Source organism: Fringilla coelebs, assembly GCF_963513975.1.
Source record: "Fringilla coelebs genome assembly, chromosome: 3".
Classification (NCBI taxonomy): domain Eukaryota; kingdom Metazoa; phylum Chordata; class Aves; order Passeriformes; family Fringillidae; genus Fringilla; species Fringilla coelebs.
In genome coordinates, this window is record NC_140030.1 from 96,814,087 (window position 1) to 96,828,623 (window position 14,537).

General features: G+C 37.4%; 1 protein-coding gene across 2 annotated transcripts in view; it reads left to right on the forward strand.

The window, feature by feature from the left end:
* Positions 1 to 14,537, forward strand: part of DISP1 (dispatched RND transporter family member 1) — an 87,492-nt gene that overhangs the window by 53,184 nt on the left and 19,771 nt on the right. For both annotated transcript variants that reach the window (XM_084202921.1, XM_084202922.1), the window contains one exon: positions 2,239 to 2,769. In XM_084202921.1, the coding sequence (XP_084059047.1) occupies positions 2,276 to 2,769 (494 nt within the window). In that variant the 5' untranslated portion in view covers positions 2,239 to 2,275. The remainder of the gene's footprint in view (positions 1 to 2,238; positions 2,770 to 14,537) is intronic.

Below are 14,537 nucleotides of genomic sequence, written 5' to 3' on the forward strand. Positions count from 1 at the left end.
TCACCCCCTCCTAGTCCAGATCCCACCAATCCACTCTTTTATACCACATGTTCTTATTGGCTACAGGTGTGGCCTGTTAAGGTCAGGCCTGCTTCTAATCTTTAGTGATTGGTCCAGCTGCAAGTCATTGGGGCATAAGATTACCTTCTATACCACCTTCATTTACTCATACTGTATTCCCCTACAAGAATGTCTCTCTTCCTGAAATATCAGATATTTACAGTCACTCTGTCCCTTCTGTTCAATTATTACAGTAGACAGTAATTTTGAGCAGTGTACAGCAGTTTCAAGTGATGATATGGATGGATCCAACTAACTTAAAAACAAATGGAACAACATCACTGGGCAGCCTATCTCTTATGTGAGTGGATGTAAAAATTAGCAGCCAGAAATTCCAAAAAGGCTGCCAGACACCTGGAGAGGAGCTTTTTCTGCCTCAATGTCCAGCTCTCACTGTGTCCACTGAGGTTTGATGTTGCCTGCAGTGTGAAAGAAAGCCAGACTGCTGATACACAGTGGAATTTCACATAACTAATACATCTCTTCAGACCAAACTGAAGTTTAGCCAGCCCCTTGAATTTGCTCTCTGTGCTCAGCAGAAAGTCCTCCTTGGGCTTGACTTCCTGGGCCAGGGGAGGGGGTACCAGCAGGAATGTGTGGAATTGAAGGCTGGAAAAATCTGCTTGTCAAGCAGCATATTGTCCTGTTCTGAGTGGGTATCTAAATGAAAGTGATTTCCCAGGGCATCTGGCTCTGCACATGATCTAGAACAAATAGCAGAGGATTAATTTTCATTTCAGAATTGGAGGATTTAGTTCTGTCTCAGGGAGATGCTACACAGGGGGCTGCCAGGTGGAGCATTCCAGTCTGCAAAGCACTTTGCTCAGAATTAGCATTCAGGCAATTAAATAGCTCAGCTGGCTGGGCAGGCTTAGCTTTCTGAGCATTCAGCGAAGATGTCAGGGAAGAAAATGAGCTAAAAACTTCCTTGCTTTTCTGCCTTAATCTGTGTATGTTGTGTCTCCCTGCAAAGTTCGTGTCTGTAATGCAAGCCTTGCAATTTGGATTTACAATGATGTTAATTAAATTTGGTATTAAAAAGTCAAAGCTGTTGTAATTAATAGATTCCTTTTTTTCTACAAGTGTTGATTTATTCTTTTAAGTAGCACATGATTAGTGTTTTTCATGTTCTTTTTTCCTCCTCCCTCCCCCAGGGTCATGTAAATTGGGTAGCAAACTTTTACCTGAGTGTGGTGTTTGACCTTTCATGTTATTTATCAAAGTAATAGTTTCCAACTTATCAAAACAAAGTTATAGTTAAGATGGGAAAAAATGGCTGCTGGAAACACCTCACACAAGTTTTGGTCTTGAGCTGTGGTCACTTCTACAATGTTAATAGTTCTCATTTACCTACATCTTGCCTGAAAAACCTTAGGAGAAAATCTTTTAATATCCTTTATTTACAACACATTACATTATGCCCTGCCTTTAGAGTACATGTCACTGAGAAGCGAGAGCTTCTCAATCAACAATAATTCAATCCTGGGATTATTTTTTGTCAACTTGGGAAAAACATGTGGTTGTATTCTATCTTTTTAGTAGTTATAACAGTTCATTTTGAGCTTCTGCTAAAGACCTAGTCTACTATTCAGAAAATTTGATATATCTGCTGAAATGGCTTGATTTATTCAAATAAGGCATTTCAAAATTTCTTTATAAACATGAATATGTCTCATTTTTAACAGAAATTGGAAAGAAGGTTACTGAAACCAGCACATTATTGGTTATTAAATAATCTCTATTGTATGGGCTCATCTCCTGCAGTATCTCAAAGCACATGCATAAATTGCAGTGCAAGGTGTGGATGGTGGCATTGTTAATACCAAACTCTGTTTTTATAAATAGTGGCTATAGCTTAGTTTTGTGCACAATGATCTTGCTCTGTGCATGTCAGCCATTACTTGTTAGCTGTCACGCAGACACTGACAAATCTCTATTCATTTGACTTATAACTTGGTGTAATCATTGAAAATTGACATAACTTCACTCTTAACATTTCGTTGAACAAATTTAAGTACTTTAAAACATTCCTGGCGGTGTGCGTGGCTCCTTTCCCTGTTTCTCTGTGTTGCAAAAGGTGAAGCTCAGAGCAGAGTTTTACTCATGTTAATTTTAAGTTATTTTTGAGCATCTGAAAACACTGCAGCTCTCTAAACTATGCTTTATTTGTTTCTTCAGGAACATCAAGTGTCCACTGAAAACTTGGAGCATAGCTATGAGCAACACCAGTGACTCTGTGGTCCTGAGCAATGGCAGCATCTTGTCAAATGCTGCTGGCCCAGGGGTTGTTGCAGCGAATGACATCACGGTCCAACAACTCCCATCCAAGGAAACACCAAGAACAAAACCAAGTCCAAATGGCTGCCTGCAAATAAATGGTACAATCAAACCATCCTTTCTGCCTCTAGACAACCAAAGAACTCAGCAGATGTTGTCGCAATGCTGCCATCCTTGTCCATACCATCATTCTTTAAGTAGCTATAATTGCAAGCAAGAATGTCATTCAGTGGTTGGCAACTCAGCACCATCTTCTATGACCTCGTGCTGTATGCAGCCACACACTGAGTACTCAGCCTCTATTTGCCAAAAACACACCCCTGTCTATCAGCCTGCCTGCTGTCTTCAGCCCTCCCCATCCTTCTGCCTTCACCATCAGTGGCCTGACCATTTCCAGCATCAGCCTGTGCAGCAACACATCGCCAGGATAAGGTAAGCAGGTTGCATTATTTTTTAGTTCTCAGCATGGATAGTCTTTCCCTGAACTATTTTGTTTTCTTACAGAAGTAGATCTGAAAGGAAGATAAACCAAATTTCTTTCCCAGTGATTTTACAGATCAATTTTCAATGCATTACCAAGTCATTATTTCCAGGAGAAACCAAGTCAGGAGATTTGTTTTGCTGGGCTCCATGAATATTACTGAAGTGAAATAGTTCTTTCTTGGGAGAAAAAAAAGACTGGTTTTTTTTTTTTTTCTTCTTGGGGATTGTTTGGAAGCTCATTAGCTCTTTTAGAAGACACAGAGTACACCTCTATTGTGTAAAACAATCCAGTATAGATATAGCTAAAAATACACTGAAAGATCTGGTATGACTGCACAGTCCAATCAAAATACATATTTCCTTAAAAAGAAGCATTAAAAAATATTTTCAACAATTCTATTCTCAAATGTACAGGGTGTTTTTTCTTTGTCAGGTCAGCTGGTTCAGTGGGTTGCCCTCATGTCTTTTCAGTGTAGGTTATCTGCTAAACTTCAAAATTGTGCACGGATTGAGAAATTTGGGATTGGTTTTAGTCCTTTCTGTTCTCTATTTCATAAGAACCTGCCTCTTTGTATTTGTTAGCTTCGGAGTTCCAGAGCTTCTTGGAGCAACAAACGCAAGAAAAATCTTGTACAGCCTCCTGGTCCTGGGCAAAATCAGCCAATCTAAGAGGCTATTTCTAAAAAGCAAATTCCCATTGAAAGAAGACACTTTGAAGCTTTTAAGCAAGGTTATTATTTTTTTCTGAGTTGCAGTTGGGCTAAAAGGGGTGGATTTTCATGGGAGCATTAAAACTGCCCTTCTCCCTGTTCTTCAACGTCTGCACCCTTATTCAAGAACTTGGAGCTGTAAGTGTTTCTCAGTCAGTGACAATGACTTTGTCTTGATGAAATACATGAGCTAGTTTTAAACTCCTAAAAATATCAGACTGGGAAAAACGTGGAAAAACTCAAAGTGAATAAAGCTTTTCCCCCCTAAGATAAAAGCTGATGAAAATAGGGATGATACTACAGAACGCAAATCAGCTTTCTCCTGCCAGTTATTCTACTTACAAATGGAAAAAAATCATAGTTGTCAAAACTGCTTATAATCAGAGATGTGTTTTCCACCCCATTCTAGTTTGAATGTCAAGCAAAGACGTTGTATAATTTTGTATGCAAGGTATGTGGGAAGTTGAACTAAGGATCAGTCATACTTTTCAAACTGTCAGAATGGTTGCACTGATTTCACTGTTTTTCTCCCTGCGCATCAGGGTTGATAAACTTCATCTGTATTCCATAGTCATGAGGAAGGGAACGAATGCCATCCATAGTCTGGGTTTCTGAATTTAGTCTAGAAATAAAACCAGTAAAAATTTCTTCTTCTGGATATGATAAAATAATGTTTTCTGTCATGCTTCACAGATACAAAAACTGTTTGAACTGCTCTGATTGGACTCTTCAGCCAAGACGCTTGTTTTTCATCTTCCTTGCCATACCGTACACTTCTACAAAAATGTACAGGAATTATTAATAATGCTTTATGATAAATGGTTTGTCTTACTGCTAGCAGTCAAAACAAAGATGCAATCCAACCTTTAAAGCACCTATACTTATTTAACCAGCTCTATCTGTTAGCATACCCTGCGTATCCCTCTCAAATGATTACTGTACTGCTTCCATGCCTTTTCGTTCTGTAAACTGCCCATGGCTGCATAAATGGACAGTGTATACTGACCTGACTATCATGTAGCATGGAACCAAAGACTTCTTTTCTCTCTTCATACTCAGCAAGGTGTGTCTAAATACAATAGTCTGTCATTGCATTGTGAAGTTATCACCCAGAGAGGCCACTGTCAATGTGGACATGTTGGGAGATGGTAAAAACTGGGAGCAACTGGGTGCAGCCTTGCAGGTGTATGGATGTACCCTGAGGAGGAAGCAAAACTGCCTCATTTGTAGCTCCTTGGCCCTGCTAAAAAGGAGAGGTGATAAATGTGTATTTATTTTTTATGTGTTCAGGTCACTTCCTGTAAAGAGAAGAGTAACACTTAGGTGTGCGATCATTGTTCCACACTCTTAATTTTATTGCAGTTTGAGTTTATAATCTGCACAGCAGCTTCTTCTCCAGGTATTTTTATTACAAGGTTCATTGGAAATCACCCAGCTTTATGAAATGTGCATGTTTTAACAGGATTATTTAAAATTAATTTAAAATTATTCTCATACAACACATTAGTTAAATTCAGTATGTAGTCAAACTACACTTAATTTAGCTTCTTTCTTTTAAAAAAATTGCATTCAAATATTGTTATAATTTTAAGAAGGGGGAAAAGTTGTGATTAGATAGAGGAGGGTGAACACTCTTTACAGACTGTATCACCAATGCTTACAGCTCTGGGCAGGTGACCAATTGTTTCAGCACAAAAGGCTTTGTCAGGTTTTGAAGCCTAAGGCTTAGCATTTGTCAGTGACCTAATAGTAAAGGAATGTGGCTCTGGTATATCATTGCAGATTGGAGTGAGTAAAGGCAGATTGAAATAATGCCACACTTGTCCTATCCTCTTAAAGCTGGCTGGATCTCGAATTTTGTAGAGGGTTCAGCTTTGAAGTTTAACTAAATTACATGGAAACATCATCTATCCACTGCATCTTGAGAGTCTGGACAGCTGTTAGTTTTTTTAGGTTGGTGAGAACATTCTGTAGCATAAAAGGAAATATTTTTAGTGGTTGGTGCTTTGCAGCATGATTGTGGTAAAAACTTCAATTGTAAAAATAGGTAAAAGAGATCAACATTTGGTTGTAATGATTCTGATGATTTTTAGATATTTTTCTGAGGTTGGAAGATCTTGAGTAAAGTTTCTTGTGTTGTTTTGTGCACATATTTAAGAAGTAGCTCATGTAAACAGGTTCATACTTCTTTTTTTCAATGGCCATAATATCTTGACCAAACAAACAGTCTCTGGGAAATTCTAGCCATCTCTCCATATCACAATGCAGTTGTCTTGGGGTTTGATTTGCTCTAACATTTCTAAATTTACCTGTGTACGAGCATGGCACATTTAATTCTCTTCAGTACTGTTGGATGTTCTTTTTTGTTCCCCTACCCTGCCCCTTTGGAGAGCTCATGCTGAAGTATCTGTTTTTGTGGAATGCACTTATGTATCTCAAGAAACCTGGGAGCTTAGACACTCTGGAAGATATGAGTTACTGTCCCTCCTTTGCTGCTGCTTCTGTAGTCATCAGCAGCCTTCATCAGGGTGGGTAGAAATGGGAAAAACCAACCAAGTAAGGCTGTGAAAGAAGCATGAAGATTGAGCCATAACGACTGGAAGCACTGAGTTAGGAGTCCCTAGGGAAAAGTAAAAATGTGCAGCCCAGTAGCATGCTTAGTGGGTTGAAAGGAGGATAAAATAAATAGTGAACAGTTGAATAGTTCTCTAAAAGAACTAAATACTACCATTTTAAAAAAGCCAGAAAACTCTAACAATGTTTCCTGGTATTTTTCAAAACCTCTTCTTCATATAGGAATGTATGCATGTCAGTAGGAGTGGCAGAGGAAGGATGTGTGGAGATCATTTAGGAAGTTGTCTCAGGATTGAGGAAGGCATGGAATAACTGGTGGTATCTCTGGTGCCAAGTTGGATTGCTTCCTTCAGACATGTATGGGAAGTTTTTAGTGGGAAAACACCAGTTAAAAGCTCCCTGTGTTCTTGTTAATCTTGATGTCAACTCTGCTGGAATCTCTCTGGTGATAAAATTTAGAAAGCTTAGGTCTGTGGACTCAGAGATAAAAGGTAGGGCAGAAGAGGTCAGGGAGCTGTGAAGGAACTGCTGGTGCTACTGCTAAGGAAAATTCTCCAGACAGCCAGTGTGTGCAGTGCTTGCACTTTCACAATATCAAACCAATTAATTCAAACAAGCACTCTTGGCTCAAGGTGAACCTGCTTTGTGTTATTTACTTTTTTTAGACTATACTGTTGATGCTTTTGACTAAAGCAGACAAGTAAGGAAAACTGTTCTGAAAAGCATCTGAATTATCTGTGATAAAAAAAAACGGGCTGAAAGGATATATGGGATGATCTCCCTATGATCATGCAATCATCTCAAGCTGGAACAGGAAAATAAAATCTGTTTAAAGCCCCACAGAATCCTTACTTTGGATAAAATTTAAGAATTGCTCCTCATCCCCCACCAGCCTACTTTGGAGGTTTTAGCTCCCAAAGCTTAGTTAGTTTAAATTGCTGGATTCAAAGCTTTTGCTTGTTAGACCAATTTATATTCTAAAGAGCCAAAACACAACATCAGGAAACTGGTAATGCATCCAGACTTATTGTACATCTTGCTTTCAGTTCAATTTAAAACTCTTTTGGAGTGTTTTGGCATTGCAGATTTATGTGATGGTTCTGGGAATCTGGGTTTTGCTGTGTCTCAGCGTTCTGTACCACACACTGTTCAAACAGTAATGCAGACATGAGTGAATATTATATTTCATTTATTACTTTAAAACAAAGCTCTGTAGAAATGAAAAAGCTGTGAAGTGAGGATAGAACACTACAGCTGCCTCTTACCCATTTTAGATTTTTCCTTCCAGTTATTTGGCATAAATATTAGAACCAGAAAAAAATAAAATCTCCTGTTTTTTCAAAAGGCAAGGGAATGTCTGTCAAATAACAATCTTAATAATGAGACTTTGTTATGAAACAGTTCCCTGCTTGATTCCACGCAAAGGTTAATGGTTATCTAGTACATTCTGCATGGCTTGCAGAGCTGATTTTGCATATACATGTGTATAAAATATTTTCAAATAGCCTCATTTTGGCAACATGAACTGTTCACAAAAATTTTTCCACTGAGCTTTTTTAACAGCCTATCCTATTTTAAAAGTTGTTAGCTTCTGCTTTATTTGATGCATTAAAAGATATTTTAGTTTTCACTTTTTATATGAATTGTATACTAATGTCTTTTCTACAAAACACACGTGCATATAATGAGTTAAAATTAATAAAGGAGCCTTTCTGCCTTCCCCTAAGAAGATTGAAATAGGAATCTTTAAGAGGAAACCTTTAGGTCAGTTTTCTGGAAGTGGGATTTCTGAAATGTTTTATCAACCTTTAGCAACTAAAAAGCAAATACTGTGACCATAATTTAATTCATTGTTCAGGGTGTTGCAAATCTTTTGGTTCATGTTATAGATCAGGAGTTCCTGAAAAAAACAAATTCCGACTCTCTTCTCATTTGAACCATTTTTTCTATGCCAGAATAGGAGTTCTCCTTATTATGAAGCATTAACAACCCAATGGCATACTCGGGATTTTGATGTAGTTGAGAAAAAAGAAATGTGAAGCCATCTCATGCATCCATCTGAGTCCAAATGTGGGATTCTCTGTTGAGCATGTGTGGAAAAGTAGGTTTTCCCTGTGACCAAATGAACCGGGTTTTTTTCTTTCTTTGAAATAATTTTTCATGTCAGTTAATTTGAGCTGTGCTTCTTCATTTTCACACATTAGTCTTGCATGATCTCTGAGTGTGATGCCTTAAGAATTTTATTCTGGTTTTATTAATTCATTTACTCTTCCCATGATAAATATTGTGCATTGTTGGCAGTGCAAACAACTTGCTGTACTTTCTGGAACTGAAAGCAAAGAGCTGACACACAGAGACCAGAATGCAAATAAAAATGCTATTTATAATTTGGTGTCTGACCAAATTAAAAATAGCATGGCTAACAAAGTATTAAATGCATTTAAAAAAAACAATGTCATTCTGGGCTGTCCAGGGGATTTTTGCAGGCTTTGGAATTGTACTAATTAAACATTAGTGTTGGTCTAGACTTCAGGTTGTATGGAATCAAGCAATTTTGTCATAGGAATGTGGTGCTTGATACTTTGGTCTGAGTGCAGCTGAGGACCAGCCTGGCTGTGTTTTGCTGTGTAGGCTCTGCTCCTTAGGGAATTCAGGTCTTGTGTGTGCTTGAAGATGAATTTCCTGTGCCCTGTATCCCTCACCTTTCCCTGAACAACAGAGGAGCTCACTCATAACTAGCAATATGCTGGGCCTTTGAACCGCTCTCCTTAGAAGATGTAAAGCTGCGGGAGACTCAGCTTTATGGGAGGGAAACTGTAAAAAAACATGGCTCCTTTCTTTTGTACTAAATTGACTGGAAAACCAGCATCAGCTGTGCTTGTTCTGGAAAAGGACTAATTAGTGTGGGATTTGAGATGACTTTTAAAACTGAGCATTTATGTACACTTAGAAAAAACCCACAACATCCAAAATTATGTCAGTTTATTGGAATATTTTGATGATGTATGGTTGTTTTCATGTACTTTTAATTTAGTAGGAGGTTGTAGTAAAGTTCAAATGTGAATAAGACAACACCAGACAACAAAGAACAACAATCTAAACTATGCATGGCCAATGACCTGATTTTCATCACTCTTTAAGAGATGGGTTTTGAAAGATTAGCATATTCCTGCATAAAAGTTTTGAGAAAGTGCAAAATTACCAGCATCACCTTTAGAAAGCTCCTTGTGAGTTACCATCATTGTTTCTGTCTCTAACTTTTTCTAAAATTACTTGTTCTTCCTCTCTGATATTTTCAGTGTTGTCTTCATCTCCAGAATAATAATAGATGGCCACGCTTTTAATTGGTCAGTGGTGCTTGAATAGCAAAACAAAGCAAAACCCCTAAACATAGTGCAAGAGGGGCATACAGAGGGTACCTGAGCAATTTGGCATTGATTTTGCTACACAAAAATTGCAGTGGGATTCTACTGAATAAAGAAATCTCTTAAAAACTGGACTATCAATGCAAAATAGAATTGAGATGGTACCACTGACAGACCAGTGGAGGTAAGGGATGTTACAACTAGAAATCCTGCTGATATTTCAGAGAGCTTAGTCTCACATTTGGCAAATCAGGTTGTGTTTCGGTTCTTTTCTAGTAAAATCATAAATAGATTTATGTACTGGACTGGAAAAGCTTTGCATCACTTCTGCCACTTCTCCAATGTTTTCTAGCATGTTGATAGGATGCCTTGCCTCAAAATTTTTGTTACATTTCCAGTTTGAAGGATGTTTAGTTTGTTCTGTCAAATGGATGAACTTTTGCAAACATTCTGCTGAACATTGATTATGTTAAATCTGTTTTGTAGTCTCTTCAATCCTAGAGCACTTTTTTGGGGTTTTAGCTACAATACTGGATGCATTTAGCTACTTAAATGTTCAGTAAATATTTCCTTTTTTTTTGCTTGCTTGTTACTGAGCATACAAAACAAATTTCATGTCAGGAGATCCAGAAGATAATGTTGCATTATATATGTACAAGTTTTCATTTGCACTAGCAAAAGCTAGAGAGCCTTCTTTGTGCAATTGAATATTAAATCCTTTTAAATGTATTAATTGTGTTGAACAGACATTTGTTTTATACCACTTAAAAGATACAGCATTCTAAATTACAAAATTCACAGATATTGGAACAGGAGTTCAACACCAAAGAGAAATATTTGACTAAATTTAGAACAAAGATCTGAAGTAACGATATTTTCATTTGCTGCAAGAGATTAAATGTGCGGAAAGGTAAAAACTATTGTTTGTCCCCATGGTTAGATGAATAATCTGGATAAATTTTAAGTGTTTTTAGTCTATCTTTAGAAAAGCTCTCTGGTTGAAGAAGGTTTTATGAGAGCAAAACTGAACTCCCTGGTAACTTACAATCACAAAGTCTTATATCTGCACAGGAAGGAAGACTGAAGCATGTATCAGTTGATGTGTGATTTATGACACTCCAAGTCTCCCTACTCCAGAGCCAAACTTCCATGTGCTTAATGTCAGTCTTTAATACCTATAGGAACATGTACTTCAGCCTGTTTGGAGAGACACCATCATAAAAATAGGCACTCTTGGACATTTTCATTCTCGGTGGTATCATGAGATGGGGGTTTTCTTCTGTGTATGTTGTGATTCCTTGAGTCATGTTAATTTCCTGTCAGAGAAATCCAAGATGTGGCCATGACCGTGTGTTGCTCCATTCAACTGGGAAGTGTAATAAAAACAGCTTTGAAATAAAATATTTTGAAGGAAGGGACTTTTTGCCAGTAAAAATGTTGAAAACTGTTCTAGTCATCATTTAAATCCCAGAACATTTCTATTAATTTCACTGTAATTACCACGAAAAGAGAAAAGACTAATGGTTTTAGACTTGTTAAAGATCTTGAAATAATGTTAGTCTGCTCCAAATTAGCTGTTGGCTTGTTTTCAAATAATGATTCATGGTGGTATTTTACTAAGCTTTTTTAAAATTCTCTTTAACAGATCAGAACGTTTGTTTAATTTGCCAGGCAGTGCTCTACCTAGTCCTGCCTTGAGTGCTTTAAAAGTTTAAGGAATATATATATATATATATATATATATAGCTATATATATATATATATAGCTTCAATTAAACCTTTTGAAGAAGTATATACTTTAAATTGTGTATAAACTTTGCCATTTAAAGGAGGGAGAATCCAGTTGAAGTATGCTTGATGGCAATCTTGTTGGCAGTTTTGGAGCAGTGTTTAAAAGTGGCTACACTTGTTGGAGAAAAGTTTAGGGAAACAAGAATACATAAAAAGTGTTTGGAGGGTCTGTATGACTTGGCTCCTTCATATGCTCTCAGATTTTTCTACAGAGAAGATGATTTAATTCCTTTTCAAGACAGGTGAACCAAGCAGATGCTATAAAGAAAAAGAGCCAGCTTTCCTAGTGGTTGATAATACTTAGTCAGTTGTTGAAGATGAAAGAGGAAAGACATTAGAAGTCAGTATTCCAAAAATGGGTTTCTAAGGAGCCTTAAACTGAAGAATTGGTCAGTAAATCCTGGCTCATATGTGGATACCATCCCTATAGAGCAGTGAGGAAAAGGAGATGGGGGGAAAAACCCAACAGTCTCCTCAGCCTTGGAGATGATTATAATAGGATCATTTCAGTTTAAAATCACCTGTGTGTTATAAGTTAATAGAAATTTTCATTTTAGTATATAATGAGTTATACAGGGTTAGAATTAAATAGACTATTTCAATTGGGAGGGACCTGCAAAGATCACCTGACCCATTCAGGGCTGACCTAGTTAAAGCATCTTGTTAAGGGCATTGTCCAAATGCCTCTTGAACACTGACCGGACTGGGACATCAGCACCTTCCTAAGAGCGTCTGGTCAGGTGTTTGACCACCTTCTAGATAAAGAAATGTCCAGTCTAAATGTCCCCTGGCTCAGCTTTGAACCATTCCTGCATGTCCCAGCACTGGATTCCAGGGAGATCACCTCTCTACTTCCCTGCCTCAAGAACCTGTAGAGAGCAATGAGGTCACTGCTCAGCTTCCTTTTCTCCAAATTAGACAAGTCCAAAGTCCTCAACCCGTCTTCTTAGGACATCCCTCACAGTACTATTACTAAACTTGCAAATGAAAATACATTTAGTTTGTTAATAGGATTTCCATCTCTGGTGCCTTGATGGAAACATATTTCCCTGTTGTACTCTGGCATGAGCCAAAGTTTTGTCCATGGGAGGTGTCAAAACTCCCTGTTACTTTTGCAGAGTAGGTTAATAAAATTTAATATTGGTTTTATAGCAGAAAGGGAGTGAGTGAAATGCTGGCTTAGTTAAGGATACAGAGTTTGCCCCACTTCATGGAGTTTTATCCAGTGGGCATGCTGTAGGTCAGTAAAGCTTAAACTTCTATGCTGAATTTAAATCAGTAAGAGCAAGCATCAGTCAGACAATAATTTTACTGTTAACACCTTCCTTACAGTTGCTTTCTTCACAGAAAGGCAATCTTATTTGCTCCTATTTGCTGTGAAAATAGAGCAGATGCTCAGTTGGAACTGAAGAGGTAAGTAAGAACACAACAAGAAAAGCAGATGGGAACTTTTATGAAGCTTGATGTCTCAACTGTAAAAATGTGAATTGACATCTGTAATACAGTTTCCAAATAGCATATAGATTTTTGGTCTGCTAAGTTACATTTTGCTTAATTTTAAGTAAAAGAACAGTCGTGTGTACAACATTAAGAAAAGTTGCAACATTAAGAAAAGTTGCAACATTAAGAAAAGTTGCAACATTAAGAAAAGTTGCATTGACATTTTGCACATTTATTGGGATGAAATAGCAGTTAATTTCAGATAATTTCACCCTGATAATTTAGACATTAAAAAATATTAAATCCTTTTGGATTATTCCTTGATATTTTATGTGGGGAAAACCCCATGAAAATTAGTTGCATTCTTCTTTGATTTAATAAAACCTTAAAAAAGCAACTTACCAGAAAACGGAATTCTCTGTCTCCTCTACAACATCATTTTGCTGTGGGTTGTCCTGTTCCTTAGAAATCTAAACCAGTGCCGACAAATACAATGAACACTGCATGTTTAAAAAACATCTGGATAGAATTCATTATTAAAATAATGGAAAACTGCTCATCATAGCAAAAAAATTAAATTGGGAGGCTTATAAAAACTTTTTTGGCAATTTAATCTGTTGGATTTGTTGTCTGAGTGATTGTTAAAATGATAAAGCACAAAGGTGTTACGTCTGATATAACAGCAAAAGCTAACTTGATATTTAGGAGCAATTCAAATTGCTCTCTTGGGTCAATGACATTCTGAAAACGTAAGGATTTTCTTCCTGTGCAGGGATTTAGTTTGTATTGTATGTTCTGATGAAGAATGTACAATATGATACATATCTCGTTCTATCCTGCAGGGATTTCGCTTATCCAGGAGTATAATAATGACCAAAAGCTATGTTTTATCACTTCAGGTAACCAGATCTACCAACAAAGGGAATAGTTTCCCTCTGGCAAAATAAAGGATTGAGGTTAAACACCTCATAATCCTTGGACAGGAGAGTCTTTTTTTTTTCCAGTAAATACAGCTATTTATTGCTATTTACCGTTTTTGCTTCCAGTGAATCTTTAAGTGAAAAGCAAGAGTGCAAAATGAATCTGTTGCCCTGTGCAGGGCCAGGAGTTGGACTTCAGTGATCTTAATGGGTTCCTTCCATCTTGGGATATTCTATGATTCTATATTGAGTAAATCCTTTTATGGTAAATATCAGTAAACTGTGCATTTATTTTCAAGATTTTGTGTAGCTCAGCACCAAAATGACAGTGCTGGATATCATTGCTGGGGGAGCAGCCTCTGCTACCCTTAGCTCCTGTCTCCCAGGAGTGAAATAGAGGAGAAGCACCCACACTGACAGTCTTGGATTTATCCAATGCTGTTTGTTGTTTCCTTACACCTAAAAATAGGGCACAGCAATCACAGGCAGTGCCTTTGTGCTGCCCCATGTCAGGCTGGTAGGCATTGATTTCAGCTTAAAGTCTAACTGGCTTGTTGTTCCTCCAAAGAAAAAAAGAGGAAAAGCCTTTCTATATCCAAGTTCCAGTCTCTACATCTGCTCATGGTGAAATAGAAATTAATTGCAGCTAAGTGAAATGGCATAAATCAGAAATTGAGTGTTTAGCCAGGGCAGTATCCAGAATTGTAATAGGAATTTCAGGAAGGTAATGTTTGGATAAGTTAGTTCAAAGGTATGATTTGGAATGCGTTGATGCTTTTTGACTCAAAAAAAGACCCCAACCGACATTACTGTCAGTGTAAGCAGGAATGTTCCTATTTAAAATCATATTAATATCTCTTTCAACTTCTTCGGTTATTGATAGTTGCCTTTTTAACACTTCTTTGAAATGATGGGTG